At 49.2% G+C, this 25,492-nt stretch overlaps 1 protein-coding gene across 1 annotated transcript in view; it reads right to left on the reverse strand.

Annotated features, from left to right (window-relative positions):
- Positions 1-25,492, reverse strand: part of SAG (S-antigen visual arrestin) — a 139,760-nt gene that overhangs the window by 27,620 nt on the left and 86,648 nt on the right. The window contains exon 11 of the mRNA XM_086943847.1: positions 1,700-1,837. Coding sequence (XP_086799973.1) covers positions 1,700-1,837 — 138 coding nt within the window. The remainder of the gene's footprint in view (positions 1-1,699; positions 1,838-25,492) is intronic.

A 25,492-nucleotide genomic window follows, 5' to 3' on the forward strand; every position in this document is an offset into this window, starting at 1 on the left:
ATCTGCAACTTACACATATCCATTGAATTGAACTTCCATTTGTGTACTGTCTGTTAGTGACTGCTTGTTTCCTTCTACCTCTGCATCCCTGCTCTTGAGAGCATCTGTATGGCAGTGTTTTGCTCTGTTGGTCCCCAGCCTTTTGGGTACAGCCCACTCATGTTCTTCCTGTGTCTGTTTTACTACATTACCAAGTTTTTATATCATTCTACCAACATTTCAACTCTATATCAACTACCACTACATTATCGAAGAAACTGTATGTGGAATTATACAGATTTGTAATCCCACTCCACATCTACATACCTGGGCAAGAGCTTCAAGGTACATAGATGTGGAGACAAGACTAGTAAACCTAAATGTACCTATATACACTTACCTTGACGATGTAAAAGTAATTTATATTCTTAAACTGATATTTTTTTCAGTACAATATGTTTGCCCTCTATACTGTGGTATACAAGTGCTGAGAACAGTTCAGTCATGCTGTATACATTCCTTTTGCCAGCACCCTAATAGTTGGGTCAATACCTGTTGGGCACAGCTTGTAGTTGCATCTGTCTTTAGATTTCCAAAGCTATATTCCTGCTTGGGATTTGTTCCTTGCTTTAACTAGTTCATCTTTCCACTCTGGCTTTTGCCAAAGTTCTGACTAAGCTCAGTGTTGTTGTTTTTGCTCTTCTAAGAGAGTGTGTCCACTGGGTTGGAATCTGGTAGGATCTTTCAGGGCGAGGATACCCTCCTGTGTGATTTGTGTGCCATACAAAGATACATAACATAACATAACATTCGATGAGAGGGATTGCCTCTACCTAGTCCTTCTGATTCTTGTCTGTCCCAGTGCCCTTATTGCTTGATCTTGCTTTGCATTGAGTATTAAAGTATCTTCAGCATGCCCCGACTGCTATGACCATCTTCTATGTCTTTTGTTCAGACTATCCAAACAGCATAATCCAGCAGACCCCTTATGTTGTCAATGTTAACTGTCTGGGCGCTGGTGGTACAGCTCCATAACATGGTCTTAGCTCATATTGCATCAGTGGTACCTTTCCCCTCTACCGGGACATACTTTTATAGTCTCACAGCCCCAGTAGTATCTGCCGCTTCCCCTGTGGTGTGGCGCAGCGGCCATGGCAGCTGACTCAGAAGCGTGGGGCTCATGGTTTGATTCCCAGCGCTGGCGGTTGCTCAGCTCAAGCATTTATGTGACTCTGGGCAGTAGCTCACTCAAACTCCCTAACGACCCGAAGCACCTTGAAACCTTAAGGGGTGATATGTTCGCGCTTTACAAAAAATAAATATTTTTTACAAAAATAGGAATTATTCACCTTGGAGCATGTCAGGATACATGATTTGGTGGTAACATTTCCCAACCTAACCCTGTCACGTAAATCACAGGATACCCACAATACCTCATCCTGCAACCCCATCGATCTTAGTTCCCAGTGTACCGGCAGTACATTGTCCCCAGCCTATAACTACAGCTCACAGTTCAACACATCTACATCTAAAGAGGGTGCTGGTGGAACTACATCCACCCACTCAGGAGTGCAGGTCATAGGGCCCCAGTGGCAGCAGCTCCCTCAAGAACTTCAACTCAGAGGGCGCTAATGCTGCCTCCTCTCCCCTCAACCCAGGAGATCAGCTAACAGCCAACCAGTGCTACCCTTGCCTTCCTCCCACCAGCATCTCCACTTACAGGGTGCTGGAGGCCAGGTTTGTGTCCTCATGCTTCAGTTTTCCATCCAGAGCAACTTCCCTCTTCTCTCTGTTGTAGGCCAGCAGGGGCAGGAGTGTGAAGGTTTTGGTAAGAGTGGCGTTTGGCTGCACTCGGTCGCTGAAAGAGAATAGAAATGTTTGAGAGTGATAGCGAAGTTCAGCCTGATCCTTTTTTTAGCAAATAGATTCAGGAGTGTTGTGGTTAATTTTGAGGATGATTTTTATCGTCTTAAGTTTGATATTCTACTTTGCCATTTGCCAAGGCTTTCTTTCTTTCTTTTTTATACTTGAATGTGTGAATCTGAGTCTCTGGAGTCGTGAGTACAGCTTCTTGGGCTGTGCATTGTCCAAGTTAAATGGATGAAAGAGTGCAGTGTTATAACCACATAGGCCCACATGTATCATTATGAGAAATAGCGATTACCTAATTGCGATTTTCTGAGAATCATAATTAGATCAACGCAGTTCCTAATGGATGAAAATCCAAGAATTTCATTTAGCGATTCCCAGTTGGTCGCAAATCAACCTACTTCATGTAGATTAATGAGGTAGGTCACAATTTGCAACCCATTAGGAATCGGTAAAATCGTAAAGATGGTGGCCTGCTGGGGTCAGAAGACCATCATGCCCATGATTGCTTTTAAATAATTACAACAAGGGGTGGTGAGGGACAGAGTCTCTGAATTGAGCAGAAAACTCTCACCCAGTCAAGAGATCAGGGCTAGATCCAACACCGTTTTTTAGCTCACTGCACCATCCCAGTTTCAGAACCTGGCTGTATGCAAATTAGTCTGTTCCTGTCCCAGTGCATGATGGGAACAGGGCAAACCAAACTACAAAAGCCAATTCTTACACTGGGAAGGAAACAAGCTCCCGGGGACCGGTTTCTGGCATTACAGCCGTCTTCGGCTCGGTTTGCTTGAATCCTGATGGTGCAATGAGCAAGGGACTCACATCTGAGTATACCCTTCCACGCTTAGGGTGGACAAAAATATTTACAACAAGGGGTGGTGAGGGACAGAGTCTCTGAATTGAGCAGAAAACTCTCACCCAGTCAAGAGATCAGGGCTAGATCCAACACCGTTTTTTAGCTCACTGCACCATCCCAGTTTCAGAACCTGGCTGTATGCAAATTAGTCTGTTCCTGTCCCAGTGCATGATGGGAACAGGGCAAACCAAACTACAAAAGCCAATTCTTACACTGGGAAGGAAACAAGCTCCCGGGGACCGGTTTCTGGCATTACAGCCGTCTTCGGCCCGGTTTGCTTGAATCCTGATGGTGCAATGAGCAAGGGACTCACATCTGAGTATACCCTTCCACGCTTAGGGTGGACAAAAATATTTACAACAAGGGGTGGTGAGGGACAGAGTCTCTGAATTGAGCAGAAAACTCTCACCCAGTCAAGAGATCAGGGCTAGATCCAACACCGTTTTTTAGCTCACTGCACCATCCCAGTTTCAGAACCTGGCTGTATGCAAATAAGTCTGTTCCTGTCCCAGTGCATGATGGGAACAGGGCAAACCAAACTACAAAAGCCAATTCTTACACTGGGAAGGAAACAAGCTCCCGGGGACCGGTTTCTGGCATTACAGCCGTCTTCGGCCCGGTTTGCTTGAATCCTGATGGTGCAATGAGCAAGGGACTCACATCTGAGTATACCCTTCCACGCTTAGGGTGGACAAAAATATTTACAACAAGGGGTGGTGAGGGACAGAGTCTCTGAATTGAGCAGAAAACTCTCACCCAGTCAAGAGATCAAGGCTAGATCCAACACCGTTTTTTAGCTCACTGCACCATCCCAGTTTCAGAACCTGGCTGTATGCAAATCAGTCTGTTCCTGTCCCAGTGCATGATGGGAACAGGGCAAACCAAACTACAAAAGCCAATTCTTACACTGGGAAGGAAACAAGCTCCCGGGGACCGGTTTCTGGCATTACAGCCGTCTTCGGCCCGGTTTGCTTGAATCCTGATGGTGCAATGAGCAAGGGACTCACATCTGAGTATACCCTTCCACGCTTAGGGTGGACAAAAATATTTACAACAAGGGGTGGTGAGGGACAGAGTCTCTGAATTGAGCAGAAAACTCTCACCCAGTCAAGAGATCAGGGCTAGATCCAACACCGTTTTTTAGCTCACTGCACCATCCCAGTTTCAGAACCTGGCTGTATGCAAATCAGTCTGTTCCTGTCCCAGTGCATGATGGGAACAGGGCAAACCAAACTACAAAAGCCAATTCTTACACTGGGAAGGAAACAAGCTCCCGGGGACCGGTTTCTGGCATTACAGCCGTCTTCGGCCCGGTTTGCTTGAATCCTGATGGTGCAATGAGCAAGGGACTCACATCTGAGTATACCCTTCCACGCTTAGGGTGGACAAAAATATTTACAACAAGGGGTGGTGAGGGACAGAGTCTCTGAATTGAGCAGAAAACTCTCACCCAGTCAAGAGATCAGGGCTAGATCCAACACCGTTTTTTAGCTCACTGCACCATCCCAGTTTCAGAACCTGGCTGTATGCAAATCAGTCTGTTCCTGTCCCAGTGCATGATGGGAACAGGGCAAACCAAACTACAAAAGCCAATTCTTACACTGGGAAGGAAACAAGCTCCCGGGGACCGGTTTCTGGCATTACAGCCGTCTTCGGCCCGGTTTGCTTGAATCCTGATGGTGCAATGAGCAAGGGACTCACATCTGAGTATACCCTTCCACGCTTAGGGTGGACAAAAATATTTACAACAAGGGGTGGTGAGGGACAGAGTCTCTGAATTGAGCAGAAAACTCTCACCCAGTCAAGAGATCAGGGCTAGATCCAACACCGTTTTTTAGCTCACTGCACCATCCCAGTTTCAGAACCTGGCTGTATGCAAATCAGTCTGTTCCTGTCCCAGTGCATGATGGGAACAGGGCAAACCAAACTACAAAAGCCAATTCTTACACTGGGAAGGAAACCAGCTCCCGGGGACCGGTTTCTGGCATTACAGCCGTCTTCGGCCCGGTTTGCTTGAATCCTGATGGTGCAATGAGCAAGGGACTCACATCTGAGTATACCCTTCCACGCTTAGGGTGGACAAAAATATTTACAACAAGGGGTGGTGAGGGACAGAGTCTCTGAATTGAGCAGAAAACTCTCACCCAGTCAAGAGATCAGGGCTAGATCCAACACCGTTTTTTAGCTCACTGCACCATCCCAGTTTCAGAACCTGGCTGTATGCAAATTAGTCTGTTCCTGTCCCAGTGCATGATGGGAACAGGGCAAACCAAACTACAAAAGCCAATTCTTACACTGGGAAGGAAACAAGCTCCCGGGGACCGGTTTCTGGCATTACAGCCGTCTTCGGCCCGGTTTGCTTGAATCCTGATGGTGCAATGAGCAAGGGACTCACATCTGAGTATACCCTTCCACGCTTAGGGTGGACAAAAATATTTACAACAAGGGGTGGTGAGGGACAGAGTCTCTGAATTGAGCAGAAAACTCTCACCCAGTCAAGAGATCAGGGCTAGATCCAACACCGTTTTTTAGCTCACTGCACCATCCCAGTTTCAGAACCTGGCTGTATGCAAATCAGTCTGTTCCTGTCCCAGTGCATGATGGGAACAGGGCAAACCAAACTACAAAAGCCAATTCTTACACTGGGAAGGAAACCAGCTCCCGGGGACCGGTTTCTGGCATTACAGCCGTCTTCGGCCCGGTTTGCTTGAATCCTGATGGTGCAATGAGCAAGGGACTCACATCTGAGTATACCCTTCCACGCTTAGGGTGGACAAAAATATTTACAACAAGGGGTGGTGAGGGACAGAGTCTCTGAATTGAGCAGAAAACTCTCACCCAGTCAAGAGATCAGGGCTAGATCCAACACCGTTTTTTAGCTCACTGCACCATCCCAGTTTCAGAACCTGGCTGTATGCAAATAAGTCTGTTCCTGTCCCAGTGCATGATGGGAACAGGGCAAACCAAACTACAAAAGCCAATTCTTACACTGGGAAGGAAACCAGCTCCCGGGGACCGGTTTCTGGCATTACAGCCGTCTTCGGCCCGGTTTGCTTGAATCCTGATGGTGCAATGAGCAAGGGACTCACATCTGAGTATACCCTTCCACGCTTAGGGTGGACAAAAATATTTACAACAAGGGGTGGTGAGGGACAGAGTCTCTGAATTGAGCAGAAAACTCTCACCCAGTCAAGAGATCAGGGCTAGATCCAACACCGTTTTTTAGCTCACTGCACCATCCCAGTTTCAGAACCTGGCTGTATGCAAATTAGTCTGTTCCTGTCCCAGTGCATGATGGGAACAGGGCAAACCAAACTACAAAAGCCAATTCTTACACTGGGAAGGAAACAAGCTCCCGGGGACCGGTTTCTGGCATTACAGCCGTCTTCGGCCCGGTTTGCTTGAATCCTGATGGTGCAATGAGCAAGGGACTCACATCTGAGTATACCCTTCCACGCTTAGGGTGGACAAAAATATTTACAACAAGGGGTGGTGAGGGACAGAGTCTCTGAATTGAGCAGAAAACTCTCACCCAGTCAAGAGATCAGGGCTAGATCCAACACCGTTTTTTAGCTCACTGCACCATCCCAGTTTCAGAACCTGGCTGTATGCAAATTAGTCTGTTCCTGTCCCAGTGCATGATGGGAACAGGGCAAACCAAACTACAAAAGCCAATTCTTACACTGGGAAGGAAACCAGCTCCCGGGGACCGGTTTCTGGCATTACAGCCGTCTTCGGCCCGGTTTGCTTGAATCCTGATGGTGCAATGAGCAAGGGACTCACATCTGAGTATACCCTTCCACGCTTAGGGTGGACAAAAATATTTACAACAAGGGGTGGTGAGGGACAGAGTCTCTGAATTGAGCAGAAAACTCTCACCCAGTCAAGAGATCAGGGCTAGATCCAACACCGTTTTTTAGCTCACTGCACCATCCCAGTTTCAGAACCTGGCTGTATGCAAATTAGTCTGTTCCTGTCCCAGTGCATGATGGGAACAGGGCAAACCAAACTACAAAAGCCAATTCTTACACTGGGAAGGAAACAAGCTCCCGGGGACCGGTTTCTGGCATTACAGCCGTCTTCGGCCCGGTTTGCTTGAATCCTGATGGTGCAATGAGCAAGGGACTCACATCTGAGTATACCCTTCCACGCTTAGGGTGGACAAAAATATTTACAACAAGGGGTGGTGAGGGACAGAGTCTCTGAATTGAGCAGAAAACTCTCACCCAGTCAAGAGATCAGGGCTAGATCCAACACCGTTTTTTAGCTCACTGCACCATCCCAGTTTCAGAACCTGGCTGTATGCAAATTAGTCTGTTCCTGTCCCAGTGCATGATGGGAACAGGGCAAACCAAACTACAAAAGCCAATTCTTACACTGGGAAGGAAACAAGCTCCCGGGGACCGGTTTCTGGCATTACAGCCGTCTTCGGCCCGGTTTGCTTGAATCCTGATGGTGCAATGAGCAAGGGACTCACATCTGAGTATACCCTTCCACGCTTAGGGTGGACAAAAATATTTACAACAAGGGGTGGTGAGGGACAGAGTCTCTGAATTGAGCAGAAAACTCTCACCCAGTCAAGAGATCAGGGCTAGATCCAACACCGTTTTTTAGCTCACTGCACCATCCCAGTTTCAGAACCTGGCTGTATGCAAATTAGTCTGTTCCTGTCCCAGTGCATGATGGGAACAGGGCAAACCAAACTACAAAAGCCAATTCTTACACTGGGAAGGAAACAAGCTCCCGGGGACCGGTTTCTGGCATTACAGCCGTCTTCGGCCCGGTTTGCTTGAATCCTGATGGTGCAATGAGCAAGGGACTCACATCTGAGTATACCCTTCCACGCTTAGGGTGGACAAAAATATTTACAACAAGGGGTGGTGAGGGACAGAGTCTCTGAATTGAGCAGAAAACTCTCACCCAGTCAAGAGATCAGGGCTAGATCCAACACCGTTTTTTAGCTCACTGCACCATCCCAGTTTCAGAACCTGGCTGTATGCAAATTAGTCTGTTCCTGTCCCAGTGCATGATGGGAACAGGGCAAACCAAACTACAAAAGCCAATTCTTACACTGGGAAGGAAACAAGCTCCCGGGGACCGGTTTCTGGCATTACAGCTGTCTTCGGCCCGGTTTGCTTGAATCCTGATGGTGCAATGAGCAAGGGACTCACATCTGAGTATACCCTTCCACGCTTAGGGTGGACAAAAATATTTACAACAAGGGGTGGTGAGGGACAGAGTCTCTGAATTGAGCAGAAAACTCTCACCCAGTCAAGAGATCAGGGCTAGATCCAACACCGTTTTTTAGCTCACTGCACCATCCCAGTTTCAGAACCTGGCTGTATGCAAATTAGTCTGTTCCTGTCCCAGTGCATGATGGGAACAGGGCAAACCAAACTACAAAAGCCAATTCTTACACTGGGAAGGAAACAAGCTCCCGGGGACCGGTTTCTGGCATTACAGCCGTCTTCGGCCCGGTTTGCTTGAATCCTGATGGTGCAATGAGCAAGGGACTCACATCTGAGTATACCCTTCCACGCTTAGGGTGGACAAAAATATTTACAACAAGGGGTGGTGAGGGACAGAGTCTCTGAATTGAGCAGAAAACTCTCACCCAGTCAAGAGATCAGGGCTAGATCCAACACCGTTTTTTAGCTCACTGCACCATCCCAGTTTCAGAACCTGGCTGTATGCAAATTAGTCTGTTCCTGTCCCAGTGCATGATGGGAACAGGGCAAACCAAACTACAAAAGCCAATTCTTACACTGGGAAGGAAACAAGCTCCCGGGGACCGGTTTCTGGCATTACAGCCGTCTTCGGCCCGGTTTGCTTGAATCCTGATGGTGCAATGAGCAAGGGACTCACATCTGAGTATACCCTTCCACGCTTAGGGTGGACAAAAATATTTACAACAAGGGGTGGTGAGGGACAGAGTCTCTGAATTGAGCAGAAAACTCTCACCCAGTCAAGAGATCAGGGCTAGATCCAACACCGTTTTTTAGCTCACTGCACCATCCCAGTTTCAGAACCTGGCTGTATGCAAATTAGTCTGTTCCTGTCCCAGTGCATGATGGGAACAGGGCAAACCAAACTACAAAAGCCAATTCTTACACTGGGAAGGAAACAAGCTCCCGGGGACCGGTTTCTGGCATTACAGCCGTCTTCGGCCCGGTTTGCTTGAATCCTGATGGTGCAATGAGCAAGGGACTCACATCTGAGTATACCCTTCCACGCTTAGGGTGGACAAAAATATTTACAACAAGGGGTGGTGATGCACTGGGCCAGGGACAGACTGATTTGCATATAGCCAGGTTCTGAGCTGGGATGGGGCAGTGAGATAAATAACGGTGATGGATCAAGCCCTGATCTTTGGACTGGGTAAGAGTGGTCTGCTCAATTCAGACACTCTGTTCATCACCACCCCCTTTTCTGAATCGATTTTGGCCACTATAGGTGTGGCAGGGTATACTCAGACATGAGTCCCTTTCTCACTGCTCCATCAGGATTCAAGCAAGCCGGGCCAAAGACGGCTGAAATGCCAGAAACCGGTCCCCGGTAGCTTGTTTCCTTTCTGGTGAAGAATTGGCTTGGTAGTTTAGTCTGCCCTGTTCCCATGATGCACTGGGCCAGGGACAGACTGATTTGCATATAGCCAGGTTCTGAGCTGGGATGGGGCAGTGAGATAAATAACGGTGATGGATCAAGCCCTGATCTTTGGACTGGGTAAGAGTGGTCTGCTCAATTCAGACACTCTGTTCATCACCACCCCCTTTTCTGAATCGATTTTGGCCACTATAGGTGTGGCAGGGTATACTCAGACATGAGTCCCTTTCTCACTGCTCCATCAGGATTCAAGCAAGCCGGGCCGAAGACGGCTGAAATGCCAGAAACCGGTCCCCGGTAGCTTGTTTCCTTTCTGGTGAAGAATTGGCTTGGTAGTTTAGTCTGCCCTGTTCCCATGATGCACTGGGCCAGGGACAGACTGATTTGCATATAGCCAGGTTCTGAGCTGGGATGGGGCAGTGAGATAAATAACGGTGATGGATCAAGCCCTGATCTTTGGACTGGGTAAGAGTGGTCTGCTCAATTCAGACACTCTGTTCATCACCACCCCCTTTTCTGAATCGATTTTGGCCACTATAGGTGTGGCAGGGTATACTCAGACATGAGTCCCTTTCTCACTGCTCCATCAGGATTCAAGCAAGCCGGGCCGAAGACGGCTGAAATGCCAGAAACCGGTCCCCAGTAGCTTGTTTCCTTTCTGGTGAAGAATTGGCTTGGTAGTTTAGTCTGCCCTGTTCCCATGATGCACTGGGCCAGGGACAGACTGATTTGCATATAGCCAGGTTCTGAGCTGGGATGGGGCAGTGAGATAAATAACGGTGATGGATCAAACCCTGATCTTTGGACTGGGTAAGAGTGGTCTGCTCAATTCAGACACTCTGTTCATCACCACCCCCTTTTCTGAATTGCTTTTAAATAAAGCAAGTATTTTTTTATTTTATTTTGTCTGTTTTCCTTAAAGGAAAATGGGTTGTGTTTACAAAAGGAAAATTAAAAGTTTATTTTTTATTTTTTAAGAGCAGGCAGTGATCAATGGGACCATTGCCTGCTCTGAAAAAAATTTGTACTACCTTTCACAAAGGCGAAGGGGTCCCTTGGGTATCCCTTCCCATTTGTGAAGGGTTACCACCGACTTAAAGTTGGTGGTAAAATGCGAATACTTTGCGACCCCATTTCGGTCGCAAAACATTCTTAAATACCGCTGTGATTCGGTATTAGGAAGGGACGCCCTAAACACGCCCCTTCCTAATACCGAATTGCAAACCCAATTTGCGATTTGGTATTAGGTTACCGAATCGCAAATAGGGGTTGGTGCATAGGAAAAGACTATTTCAGGGCCCAAACAGCCTGATTCTGCAAATTGGGCCGTTTGCAAGCAGAAAAAAGGTACATACTTGTGGTCCGTAGTCGCGCTGCTTCTCCAAGTTCAGCTGTGGTTTCATTCAATTATTAACATAGTTCTCACTTCTCTATGATTTTAAATAGTAGCCCCATCTCATCTTCATAGGCATAGAATCCTATATCTTTAGTTTATGCAGTGGATTTTAGAATACATTTTGCATGCTGAAGCCTGCTCCTGACACGGGGAGGGGCCTGAATTTCATTGTCACAATATAGTGTAACATAATCATTATGTACTAACCATTGATTTAAAATGCATCACTATTGTTAGACGGACCGGGAGGGTCGGCCGAGATTACGGGGAGAGGTCTCCAGGGAGAGCCGTCTCCAACGACTGTACAGGTAAGTAACTTCCCCCCCACAGACGGACACCACACAAGATTGAAGGTTAACGAGACTTTATATGCAATTCTTAGGTTACGTCGTTATGATACAAGGAGGTCTGGACTCAGGGGTCCCCTCGGTTCTGATCTCTGGTTGAGGAGAAAGGGTAGCGGGACAGTCTTAGTTACCAATGAGTTAAATAGCTCTCAATCCTCGAGCTCGGCGTGGTGGCTGATCGGGCCGTGGAGGAGCCAAGCAGGTCCCGAGATGGATGAAGGATGGTCGACGGGCCGTGGAGAAGCCAAGCAGGTCCCGATGAAGATGATGGTTACAACGGTCCGCGGCCTCGCCAGCAGATCCGGACGACGGTGAAGAATGAAGGTTACGACGGCTGTGGCAGCGCCAACAGGCAGGACGATGGTGCACAGGACAGAGCTACGGCAGCGCCAGTAGTCCGTCCAGGATGAGTTCCTCTTACGTCTCTCGACTCCAAGATACAACTGCCTTCCTGCTCTGGAGCTGCCCCAGTTATAGGGCTGGCGTGCTTTGATGTCCGGACCCTCGCACTTGGAGGTCGGGAGGTCCGGGATGAGGGAGTCCAGACACCCAGCAGGGGGGTGGAGCCAGCGCCCGGGGAGGCGATGGGCGAGCGGCACTGGGCGGGGGGAGAGCCATCGGCACCTCTTTCTCCCATTGACTTGCCAAGTAGCCCGCTCACCTCCTGGGTGGAGGGTGGTGCCGGATTGTCTGAGGCTGGGCTAGGCCCAGGGTTGAGGTCGATCGGGGGCCAGGCGGCCTCGTGGCGAGGTGTCCAAGATGGCGGCCCGGGCTGGGTGCATGGGCCGGCAGTGGATCGGACCCACGAGGTTATCATGTTCGAGGGCAGGGGTCCCTGAGGGGACGCAGGGCGTGCAATGGTGGTGTGTGGTGCTTGCGTGACTGGGCTCGGGCCTGGTCGAGCCGGGGGAGAGCGGCCCGTCATGTGGCCTGTCCAACATGCGTCCCCCCCAGCTGAAGGCGGGGAGAGTTACCCATCCTCTTGGGGACTCTCTTCGTCGAGGCGGAAAAACCGGGACAGGCCATCGGCGTTGGCGTGGTCGGACCCAGGCCGGTGTTCGACTGTGAAGTCCATACCTTGTAAGGAGATGGACCAGCGTAGCAATTTTGGGTTTTCCCCCCGCATATGCATCAACCACTGCAGGGGTCGGTGGTCAGTCTGCACCCGAAAGTGGGTGCCAAAAAGGTAGGGCCGGAGCTTCTTGAGGGCCCATACCACAGCGAAGGCTTCCCTCTCTATGGTGCTCCAGCGTTGTTCCCGGGGTAGGAGTCTCCGGCTGATGAAGGCCACCGGTTGATCGAGGCCTTCGGTGTTCACTTGGGACAGGACCGCCCCAATGCCCTGGTCGGAGGCGTCCGTCTGGACGACGAACTCCCGGCTGTAGTCTGGGGCCTGGAGCACAGGAGCGGAACACATGGCGGCCTTTAACTGTTCGAACGCCGCTTGACACTCTGGGGTCCAGTTCACCTTCTTGGGCTGATTTTTTGACGTGAGTTCGGTGAGAGGCCCCACGATGGTACCATAGTCTTTCACGAACCTTCGGTAGTAGCCCGTGAGGCCCAGGAAGGCTCGCACCTCAGTTTGAGTGATAGGGGGTTGCCAGTTCTGGATGGCGGCAATTTTCAGCTGTAGGGGGGCCACTAGGCCGCTTCCCACCTGGTGTCCGAGGTAGGTCACCGACCCTTGTCCAATTTGGCATTTGCTGGCCTTGATCGTGAGGCCAGCTCGCTGAAGGGCTTGCAGCACTGCTTGGAGGTGGTGGAGGTGCTCGGTCCAATGGTGGCTGTACACAGCGATGTCGTCCAGGTAGGCGGCGCTGAACTCTTCGAGCCCCGCCAGGACCTGATTGACGAGCCGTTGGAACGTCGCTGGGGCATTCTTCATGCCGAAGGGCATGACCGTAAAGTGATAGTGGCCATCGGGGGTGGAGAAGGCAGAGCGTTCTTGTGCTCGGGGTGTGAGGCCGATCTGCCAATAACCTGCCGTCAGGTCGAAGATGCTGAGGTAGCGGGCAGCGCCCATTCGGTCGACCAGTTCATCTGCCCGGGGGATGGGGTGTGCGTCCGTTCTGGTGACTTCATTCAGGCCCCGGTAGTCGACACAGAACCGGAGTTCTGGTGTGGTCCCGGGGGCGGCTGCTTTGGGGACCAGTACGACCGGGCTGGCCCATGGACTGTCTGAGGGCTCGATGACCCCGAGCGTGAGCATCTTAGCTACTTCCGCCTGGATGCAGGCCCGTACCCGATCAGGTACGCGGTAGGCCCGGTGGCGGATAGGAGGGCTGTCTCCGGTGTCCACATCGTGCACACACCAGGAAGTGACACCCGGGGTGAGGGAGAACAGACTGGCGAACCGTGATAGGAGGGCTTGGCACTCTTGCCGTTGTTCTCTGGTGAGGGTCTCCGAGAGTCGGACCCCATCCACGGAGCCGTCTTGCTCCTGGGTCCGCAAGAGGTCAGGGAGAGGCTCGGAGTCGTCTTCAACCCCATTGTCTGTGGCCATCAAGAGGCTGAGTTCTGTTCGTGCAAAGTGGGGTTTCAGTCTGTTGGTGTGGAGGACTCGGAGCGGATTCCGGGCGGACTCCATATCGATCAGATAGGTGGCAGGACCCTTGCGCTCGATTACCTTGAAGGGTCCCGTCCATTTGTCTTGGAGAGCGCACGGTTCTGTGGGGGACATTACCCAGACCTGTTGCCCCGGCTCGAATTCAATGGATGAGGCGTTCTGGTCATACCATTTCTTCATGTCCTCTTGACTGGCCTCTAGGTTGGCTTTTGCTAGGTCTCTGAACCGCCGGGACTGGTTGCGGAGGGTGAGGAGGTACCGGAAGACATCTGGAGGACTCTTGGCCGGAGGCATCTCCCAGCCTTCTTTGATCAGGCTGAGTGGCCCCCGTACTGGGTGCCCATAGAGCAGCTCGAAGGGGCTGAAGCCTAGGGACTTCTGTGGGACCTCCCGGTAGGCGAAGAGGAGGCACGGCAGCAGCACGTCCCACTGGCGACGGAGGGGCTCTTCCAATCCCCCGATCATCCCTTTTAGCGTGCGATTGAACCGCTCAACAAGTCCGTTTCCTTGGGGGTGATAGGGGGTCGTGAAGCGGTAGGTGACCCCACACTGTTGCCAGAGGGACTTCATATATTTAGAAATAAAGTTCGTGCCTCTGTCACTGACGACTTCCCGGGGGAACCCCACACGGGAGAAGATCCCCATCAGGGCCCGGCCGACCACTGGGGCTGTCACGGTCCGGAGAGGAATAGCCTCAGGGTAGCGGGTGGCGTGGTCCACTAGTACCAGGATGAAGCGATGGCCTTGTCTTGTACGCGGGTCCAGGGGTCCCACAATGTCTATCCCGACCCTCTCAAATGGGGTTGTGACTACTGGAAAGGGTTGCAGGGGAGCCTTTAATTTGCGGCCGCTCTTCCCACTGGCTTGGCACGTGGGGCAAGATCGGCAATGCTGGTGCACATCGTTTCTCATTTTGGGCCAGAAGAAGTGGGTCACTAGGCGGCTGTAGGTTTTATCCTGTCCCAGGTGCCCTGCCAGGGGGGCATCGTGGGCCAGGTTTAGCAGGAAGTCTCTAAAGCGGAGGGGCACCACTAGTACTCGGTTGGCCCCCAGCTCGGCGATTCGTTGCTCGCTGTACAATAGATCATTGTCCCAGTAGACCCAATGAGTTCCGGAGGTATCCCCGGCGCTTTGGGCGAGCGCTTGTTGTCGGAGTCCCTCAAGGGAGGGACAGGTCTTCTGTTCCTGACGAAATTGTTCTTGTGTGGGTCCCCCTTCTTGAGCCCACTGATCAAGATTAGCGAGGTCGGAAGGTTGAGCAAGTTCGAGGGGGATGCCATGGTCGGGGGTCTCGGCGGGGGCGACCGGAGGCGGTGGCGCCGGCCACTCGGGTTCTTCCGGGTGATGGTTGGCACGGGCGGCCATGGACCGGGTGGTGACGCACGCCCAGTCTGGGACGCCCAACATCCCCAAGTGTTCTTTTCGCTCCACGGCTGCCCACGGGGAGCTTTCCAGGTCATTTCCGAGGAGGCATTCCACGGGGGCGTCGTCTCGGACCGTTACCTTCAACATGCCGGAGACCCCTCCCCACTCAAAGGGGACGCAGGCCATCCGACACAGACTTTCCGAGTTGTCGGCTGATCGCACAGGGCAGAGAACGTTCGGTAGATATTGTTCTGGGGTCACCAGATGACAGCGGACGGCTGTCACACTGGCCCCGGTGTCTCGAAGGGCTTCGGCCCGTTGTCCATTGATGCTCACCCATTGGCTGTACTTCTGGGTGTTAGCGGGTAGGGGGACCCGCGGGACCATGTCTCTTCCCCCTAAGCACGCGAGAGTCATGGCGGCTGGCTCCCACTCTTGATACTCTTGCTCGCCTGTTTCTTGTTCCTCGGAGATCTGTTCTTCCCCTAGTGCCGCGGCGGCCACCTGGCGGGGTCTTGGACTCTGATACTGCGGGCAGCTTGGGTCGTTTGCATAGTGGCCGACTCGTTGGCATCGGTGACATGTAACATTGGCTCTGTATCCCGGTCGCGCCGGGGTGCTGCCCCGGTTGGCCGGGGGGGTGGTGCTGGTAGCGGGGGCGGCCGGAGTATTGTCTCTTCCTCGTCCTTGGCCCCCTCCTCCTCCTCTGGGTCGGTAGTGACCATTGTTGTTCCTGTTCTGCTCGTAGGACCCATTCCGGCCCACTCTGGTGATCTCCCACCGGTCAGCTTCGGCTGCGAGCTGCCGGGGATCGGTTAACTTGCTGTCGAGGAGGTGTTGGCGTAGTTCAATGAAGCAATTGTTGGACAGATGCTCCCATACCATCAGATTGAACAGCTGCTCGTAGGTCGTGACGTTGTTCCCTCTGATCCAGCCTTCGAAGGCTCGGCTAAAGTACGTTACATAGTCCACCCAAGTTGTACCTGGAATGCGTGTGCAGTCTCGGAACCTCTGACGGTACATCTCGGGCGTGAGGCCATAGCGGGTGAGGAGGGCCGCTTTCATATGGTCGTAGGAGGTCATCTGGTGGTCTGGGAGCTGTAACAGAGTATCGCGGCCCTCATTGAGGAATTTGCCCCATAGGCCGGCTCCCCAGTCGGCTCTATCGATCCGGTGCGCAGTCATCGCGATTTCATAGGCCTTAAACCATTGCTGGATGTCGTCTTCTCGAAAATATTCTCGGACCACATCCTTGGGGATGTGCACTTTTTTCTCCGCGGTCCCTGGGGTGGACGGTCTGTCGGGCACCCCTAACTCTTTATTTTGTTTGCGCAGGTTGATCTCGGCTAGGTTCCGTTCGTGCTCGTACGTTAGTCTTTTTTCCTCGAGCTCCCTTTGCCTCTGTTTCTCCTCTCTTTCTTCTCGGAGGCGAAGGTGCTCTAAGTTTATTTTTTGCTCGGCCAATTTGAGTTCTATGTCCATCTTGAGTCGGGCCATTTCGAGTTCGTGTAGTCGGGCTTTTTCTCTTTCTTGGATCTCGTCTTGCGAGAGACTGGTTCTTTGCCCCTCAGGGGCCGTGTTGGTATTTTTCGCGGTGCTTTGCTCAGGGGCTTCGACATCCCCGGTCTCTGCCCAAGATTCTAGGGCATGCTTAAAATCGTCCTTGGTACTTAGTCCGGTGGTAGCGATACCTAGTTCGATGCAGAACTGCTTTAGTTCACGATGGCTGTATTCCTCTAGTTTTTCCATTTGGAACTTCTCAGTTGATCCGCTCTCTTTAGTCGACATTTGTTGTTCGTTGTGGGGTGAGCTACTCTCTGTACGTTATGCGGTGATTCGGATCGCGCCGCTGGCCACCAATGTTAGACGGACCGGGAGGGTCGGCCGAGATTACGGGGAGAGGTCTCCAGGGAGAGCCGTCTCCAACGACTGTACAGGTAAGTAACTTCCCCCCCACAGACGGACACCACACAAGATTGAAGGTTAACGAGACTTTATATGCAATTCTTAGGTTACGTCGTTATGATACAAGGAGGTCTGGACTCAGGGGTCCCCTCGGTTCTGATCTCTGGTTGAGGAGAAAGGGTAGCGGGACAGTCTTAGTTACCAATGAGTTAAATAGCTCTCAATCCTCGAGCTCGGCGTGGTGGCTGATCGGGCCGTGGAGGAGCCAAGCAGGTCCCGAGATGGATGAAGGATGGTCGACGGGCCGTGGAGAAGCCAAGCAGGTCCCGATGAAGATGATGGTTACAACGGTCCGCGGCCTCGCCAGCAGATCCGGACGACGGTGAAGAATGAAGGTTACGACGGCTGTGGCAGCGCCAACAGGCAGGACGATGGTGCACAGGACAGAGCTACGGCAGCGCCAGTAGTCCGTCCAGGATGAGTTCCTCTTACGTCTCTCGACTCCAAGATACAACTGCCTTCCTGCTCTGGAGCTGCCCCAGTTATAGGGCTGGCGTGCTTTGATGTCCGGACCCTCGCACTTGGAGGTCGGGAGGTCCGGGATGAGGGAGTCCAGACACCCAGCAGGGGGGTGGAGCCAGCGCCCGGGGAGGCGATGGGCGAGCGGCACTGGGCGGGGGGAGAGCCATCGGCACCTCTTTCTCCCATTGACTTGCCAAGTAGCCCGCTCACCTCCTGGGTGGAGGGTGGTGCCGGATTGTCTGAGGCTGGGCTAGGCCCAGGGTTGAGGTCGATCGGGGGCCAGGCGGCCTCGTGGCGAGGTGTCCAAGATGGCGGCCCGGGCTGGGTGCATGGGCCGGCAGTGGATCGGACCCACGAGGTTATCATGTTCGAGGGCAGGGGTCCCTGAGGGGACGCAGGGCGTGCAATGGTGGTGTGTGGTGCTTGCGTGACTGGGCTCGGGCCTGGTCGAGCCGGGGGAGAGCGGCCCGTCATGTGGCCTGTCCAACAACTATATTGGAGTTACCAGTAGAAAATCAACACCCAATCAAACAATGTTTTTGTGAATGATGTTTAGGATGCAGTATTTATGCCAGACCATATTCCTGGGTACGATATTCTGACATACAAGTCCCAGATGAGCGAGGAAGTGCTCATGGCATATCAGAGACCTGCTGAGAGTGAAACAAGAGTGCCAAAGGGCATCCCCAGACAGAGTGAGATTGAAAGGCAAGGTGGAGAGCTGGCAACACCGAGAAGGGGGGAGCTGAGACTGGGAGGAGGGCTGTGAATGGGAGGGGGTCGATGACTTGGGGGCATCATGTGGTGGGAAAAGAGAGGAGAGCACCGATGTAGCTTGGAGGAAGAGTGAAAGAAAGGAGGTTTGGCACAAAGAAAAGAGAGGATGGAGAGAGCTTAACCACATGCGTGCTCATGACGAGATCAGCTCGTCATGAGGCACGGTGGCCGTGGGCTCATGACGAGCTGAGCTCGTCATAACGGCCGCAACGCTCGCAACTTCCCCCTCTGTGCTGAGCGTTCCACAGAAACGGGTGTGGCATGAGCACAGCGCCACCGGGCTGCGTGACGAGCTGAGCTCGTCATGAGCACTGGGGTGCTGTGCGCACCCCCCTCCCCCCAGCACAGCGGGGGAATTACCCCCGCTGCGAAGGGGGTAAGAAGTGGGGGAGTCATAGGGAGAGGTATGACTGCCTCATCCTGTTAAAAAGGTATCGGATGGTGGCTATGCAAAGCCGGGGAGGGGCCTTCAAGTTGGATGACACAGAGAAGGGTGCGTTAGTGGGAATTCAGGACAGACTGAATGTTGGCAGACATTTTTATTATATCGCAACCTAAGAAAGCCTGAACAGGAACACAATGAAGAGCAATGCCATGCATAGAATAATGTTGGCATTGATTCTTTAACCCCTTCGCTGCGGCGGCTATTCCGCCGCAGCGCTAAAGGGGCGGGGCGGCCGCGCGGCCGCCGCATGCTGGTGACAGAACCGCTCCGTCACCAGCTACAGTTGAGCTGTGCTGGTGACGGAGCGGTTCCGTCATGACCCGCCCCGCTCTTTAGAACGCCCGCGCAGGCGCGAAATCAGCGCCGCGCAGGCGCGGCGGCCGGGCCATGACGGAACCGCTCCGTCATCAGCACAGCTCAACTGTAGCTGATGACGGAGCGATTCCGTCATCAGCATGGAAGGGGTTAAGGGCGTGTGCTGCAGCTTTGTGTGCATCTTGAATCAGACAGAAAAGAATACATCCGTGAGGTATGGCAATTGTCATGGTGTGTTGGAAGAATACATATTTCCAGACCACACTTAAAATGAGGCAGGCTGCAGGAGAAACAGCTGTGCATTGGTTCTGATACAACACGCCTATAACGTTATCATATCAGTTGAAGAGAGGTTGGTGGTTGGTTGTGGTTGATTGTAATCACAGTCACACACAGATCCAGAGAAACCAAGCTGGTTGCGCCTCTATCTGCAGTGAGTAGCTGCTATGTTTTTTTAAATTTCGAAGAACTGTTTTGAGACTGTTTTGGGTCCTCATCCCTGCATGACGTCCAACTTGGAGAATGTGTGCTCTTGTGTGAGTCTGGTGGCTCAATTGACTAATGCATCCATTCCAGGGATATGTCTTTGACCTCCTGGGCCTAGATTTTAATTCTGGTGACTCCACCAAACCTTTCATTTCCTTTTGAGGTTGACAACATGAATATAATTGACTTGTGTAATAATAAACAACTGTTATTCAGTGCCAAGACACACTAGAGGGTTAACCTAATCTTTATTAATAGGACATCTTCAACAGTATCTATTTTAAGAATTATGAATTTATGGCTGATCTGTAAAATGGCTGATTAATTTGGGTGCTGAGTAGGATTTTAAGAGGTGGGATATTCCATGCTACTGTTAAGCGATGCTTTCTTTCTGTTGGTGTCTGGAGATGGGGAGCACTGCAGCTCATTTTTTGGACCTGTTTTTTTTATCATCACATTTTCACTTGATAGCAAAAAAAAGAACTAGCAAACGCAAGAAAAAGAGAAAGGAGAAAGATAAAAACTGAAAAACAGTCACAAAGGGAGAAAGAGGGATGAAAAAGAACATGTGGGGTGAAATAAAGAGACAGGAAGTGTAGGGTGTTGGAAGAGCGAGGCGTGAGGTTTAATCGAGATAAAGTACCTGTGGTATTTGGCAGCCCAGGGATTCAGCAGGATCTAATGAAAACTTTCGGTCCCTGTACTTAATTTTTATTTGTTTATTTATTTATTAAATTAAGTACTGCTCTTATGTACGTTGCAATGGTGGTGTTTTAAAATGAGGAGTTACATAGGGTAACGATTACGTAAACTCAGCTGATATATTTAAACGCTCTTTGGTGACTCACACTGGGTAGAGTTCTCCATAATAGAAGTTCGGGGTCAGACTTTTGTCTTTTTATTGTTGAAAATGAGAAACAGAGTGCAGTCCTCCTGACTTTTGATGAGTGTGTGTTTCTGGGTGACATTTTTTGGGTTTCCAGAGATAGCTCAGTTGGAAACGTTGTTTCTTATAATCTATTAGGACAAGTACATTTTTTTACATCAGTCTCTTAAAAAAACAAAAAAACATTTGCCTGGTAGAGTGGTCTATCAGACCAACATTTCCTGAGCAATTCTTCATTTTAACAATGTTTTGGTGATTTGAGCCTCTCTAATTTCCAAAGTCCTGATTTCTTATTTTTAATCACATTGAGGGACAGTCTGCTTTGTTTTGGTAACAGGTTTTTGTGGGTTTAAAAGGGTTGGGTTTGTTTAGTTTGGTTAATACATCTGTGTAGAGAGTAGCCAGGTTTGCAGAGAATACGTAGTCTCTGGTAGGCAATGGTGTCCTTTCATGTTTTAAGCAAATCTTACCTTCCGCTTGATAGAGTCCAATGCCAGGGGTGTAGCTATCAATTTCCACTGCAGATGCAGACAGAGACCCGATTTTCTGACAAAATACTGAGTTAAAAATATCAAGAGGCAGAAATATTGAGATTTTAATATTGTGATCCAAAAATATCGCAATGCAGGAATATCGTTGACAAGAATATCGATATTCTAAGGTAAGTAAAATTGTTTTTTAAGGGGTAGTGGGTGAAAAGTTAATTTAGAAATAATTTATTTATAATCAAATATCAATTATTTAATTAATAATTATGTAAATTTTGAAATGATCCTATTTAAGTTATATTTTAGGTGTGTGTTCATTAGCTTGTAGAGGAATAGGGTGGGAAGTTAATTAAGTAATAATGAATTCCTAATTAATTATTATTTTAATTGAAATACTTAATTAATTTATATTTTTGTAAAAAATGTAATCATTTATTTTTATATGGTATATATTAGCTGTGTTGTGTTGTCTTTGTAGAAGAATAGGTTGGGAAGTTATTTAAATAATAATTCATTAAAAATATTTAATACTTTATTACAAATTGTTTTATTTATTATGTAATATATGAGAATATAGTGTGGTATTAATAATGTGGGAATAGTATATTTTACCCCTCCTGAGTCCAGCACTTTCCCTACTGTTGCACAGACTGGAATGGGAATAGTACATTTTACCCCACATGATGAGTCCAACACTTTCCCTACTGTAGTATGGATTGGAGTGGGACTAGTTTATTTATTATTTCTAGATGTTAAACATTTTGTTAAAATTGTTTAAATATATTATTATTAAGTGCTTGTGTATTTAATTTTATATTTTGATATATATAAATGTATGTAATTTGTAAGATAGTTTTAGTAAAACATTTTTATTTTTAGCTTTTTATGTATAATTACATTGGCAATATTTTAACTGCTTTTGGAGTTTGTTACTTTTTTATGTTGTGCATGTGTATGTAAATATATGTCTATATATATATGTTATGTTGGTAAATCTAAATAAATTGAAAATTATAATATAAATTAAAATGAATATTTAGTAAAAAAGTGTTACCTGATGTATTTGTATAGAAAAATACACACATATGTATAGATGTGTGTGTGTTTGTTCAAATTAGTACCTTTTATATATATTTATAAATGTTACTTAAACTGTTAAAAGTCCTAAAAAAAGAAGTGGGGGGACGTTGACATCACGACAGGAAGTGACGTCACAAAAGGTGGCTTGCACTCAGTTGCAGAAATAGTTATTGAGCTCCCGGTAAAATATGTGGGGGGGATGCCGTCCACTTGCGTGGTACCTCGACTCGAGCCCTGTATATATATATATGTTAAAAAACGATTTTGAGAGAACCAGAGCCCCGAGGGGCCCAATAAACTCCGTCTCTTGCTACTTTTTACTATCCGATCAACTGTTAGCGATTGCAATTTTCCTAGCTTGCCACATGGACATTCTTTGCACCCTTGCTACTCTGTTGTCCAATGCATGGGAATTCAAATATCATCATTGGTTGATATTGGGAGAAAGGCACTTGAAGAAACAAGATTCCTGCTCAGCTGCTCGTGAGAGAGCCCCACCTGGTAACCGCGCTCTCTTTCCCAATTCTTCTATCTTGCTCTCTCTCTCTCTATGACACACTCACACACTCACATGCTCTCTGTCTCCCCGACAGACTGACTCTTTCTCTTCGCTTCTCTTTCTTTCTGTTCTCTTCTGTTCTCTTTCTGTTCTCTTTTTGTTTCTCATTCACTTTATCTCTCTTTCAGCAGCCGAGACCCATTCTCACTGCCTTTCAGAGTGATTGTGATTCTGGTTCTTTTTTGAAAGATTCTTTTTTCCCTACTATAGTGGGAACTTCAGCCCTTCCGGTGCCACTTTGATATCACAGATGGGAAACTTCTGTGTCTTTTAAAACAGGCCTTCCAAAGGACTATGGGCTCCATAGTCACCTATTCCTTGCCTCTCATACCATAAACGGTGTCTCGCCAATGTGGGCGTTCTGGTTGTATCAGATCGATCTTCTAGATTTACTTTCCAGCAGGGGTTTCCAGTCCTCTCTGCATGATAGAACCAGAGAGTTCAAAGCCTTTGTAGAAAGTATGGAAAGGAACAATAAGTTGCCATTCATTTCTAGGTCCCCTCCCACAGTTTCTCTCTTCTTCCTAGCCCCTGTACAGATAACGCCAGAAATGAGGAGACCATGCCAGTTCTCCCGAAGCAATTTAGGGTCCTTCAAAAGGTGAGCCACATGCCTCATTCGAGGGCCCAGCCTTAGGTGCCAGTTGGACAGAATTGTACTTGTAGCTAAATTTTTCAGAGTACCCATTTCTATGGCAAACTGGAAGATCCTGCTGCCTAACTCATAGTTCTCCCAGGAGATGGCGTCCATAACTTAAAATCCAGGTACTTGGCAAGGAGACCTGACCCCTAAACGGGACTATTAACCTAAATATGTCAAATGATGCTTTGGGTACCGTCAGAACCATCATGTTTAATCCAGGAAGTGGTAAAACTATGCCTGAGGTTCTAGCTGCACACAACCGAGTTGTTCATTGCTCTTGTAGTGTTGTAGGTCATACATTTCCCCAAGTACTTTACAAGATCCTAATGTAAACAAGTAGAGCCCAGAGACCCAGGAATTGGGCTACAACTAGAGCCAGAAGCTCTCACTTTGGCCTGAGGGATTACGCTTATGGTGGCTTTATGGGAGGAGGTGTTTTTGTGGCCTGAATTAGGACCCAGTAGGTGCTATTAGCCGGGACCACAGGGGACCAAAGATAGGTTTGCAGCAGAGTACACATTTCTCCAAAATTGGACCCAAGATGTGCCTCTTCCCCGAGCCCCGATTTCTGCTTAAAACCTTTTAGCATTGAATTTTTTGCTACTCCAAAGTGTCCGTGAGTATGCCGACATTTTTCTTTTCCACACACCTTAGCGAGTGTGTAGGGATAACACTGTTTTTTTCACGTGGCAACTTTCACCTTTCGCCACTCACTTTTCACCGTTCTGGTCCTGAAGAAAGCCCCATTAATTACACAGAGGTGGCTGAAACATGTGAACCGCCACACATAAGTCAAATCATAGGAAAATTACTCCTTCAGTAGTTGCACCACACATATTTTAAACAATACCCTGGGCCGCCAACATTAAAATACAAAGGCAAGAATTCCCAGAGGTATTTTTAACTGTATTATATTCACATCACATCACATTGTTGCACCCACACCTGCTCCGCTGTAATCAGGCATCGTAGCACAACCAGGTGGCACTCGGCCACCTGGTTGGGACCCCGATGATGAAGCATGACACCAACCAGGTTGATGTGTGTGGGGTCTTTTAATAGCACCTAGTGGGTCCTAATTCAGGCCACAAAAGCAGTGACTAAAATAACTACACACACATAGTGGGCCAGTCCACATTGCTTAAACATATTACGCACCGGGGGAACAGGACGCGCCCCTCATACACTTGCTCTCTCATTGATTCTTCAAATCATTTATGGGAGGAGCGCCAGAGTATGAAAGAGGGACACCTAGATAGTGATAGTCTTTCTCAACGTTGATGCTTAAGGAAGAAGTAGTCCGCGTGAGGGTTTGGCTGCACAAGCGATAAGTTCAACAGCAAAGACTGAGCCCCGTTAGAGGCTTCAGTGCCCAAAGCTTTGCTCTTTTGTACTTTGTTCATTCATTCTGCTTACATGGTTGAGGGCACTATCAATGTCGCTAGCTACCTTTATCCAGCAATTGCCCAGGAGCTTGGGCCAGTATTAAGGGACAGTAAAGGTCAGTAAAGTCAGTGAATCCATACTTGCACTTATGTCGAAAACTACCTCATTAAACCTACATCTTCAGAGGATATTCAAGGACATTTGCCCAAGGCCCGGGACACCTACTTCAACCATGCCCCCTTGGTAACCACAGTTAATCATTCTTGATGTGTCACCAAGAATCAAGCCATTAGGCATGTTGGTTTTAGAGGCTGTTGAATTTCATAAATATTGTTCCCTTTAACACAGCTTTCTCTGTTAAAGGGGCGTGCAATGGGTGTTACTGGGGGTGTTCCCAGCAACATCCATGGCTTTTTGACACTGCTCCTGATTTACGAGAAATCATAATTCTGAGGCAGCGCCAAAAATGTACGCCTCCCAGGGGAGGTGTATTCGTAACAAAATGAGGTGAAATATATTTATTTCTCCTCCTTTTTCCTCTTTCTATGTGTGCTGCACTCTTACACCATGCTGAAAAGGTGCCGGCGTTGACGCACAGCAGCCCATTGTGCGCCAGCGCAAGGGAAAAGGACTGGAATGTGCCGTATCTGATAGATAGAGCGCATTCTTGCCCTTTTTTGCCATAGGGAGGTGCAATAGGAAGGCCTGCGGCATTGCCTTCGGCAAAAACTCATAAATTATGCCCCTTATGTTGATCCCTCACTCACCTCCAACAGCACAAGAGAAGTCACACGTTTGTGGTTAGGCTACTTTAATGCACGCCCTTTTGAATTAAACTTGCTTATTTGCCATTTATGGGCACAGGGGCAGCAGTTACTTTTAACCCACTATTGAAAAAGCAACTGGGCATGCATAAAATCAGTCCCGGCTGTTAAAAGTACATACTATATGAAGGTCCCGAACTAATACGGAAAGATTGAACTGCTTCTCTGTCCTGTGCATGTAAATTTAGTGCT

Source organism: Lissotriton vulgaris, chromosome 11 (genome assembly GCF_964263255.1).
Source record: "Lissotriton vulgaris chromosome 11, aLisVul1.2, whole genome shotgun sequence".
Taxonomy (NCBI): Eukaryota; Metazoa; Chordata; class Amphibia; order Caudata; family Salamandridae; genus Lissotriton; species Lissotriton vulgaris.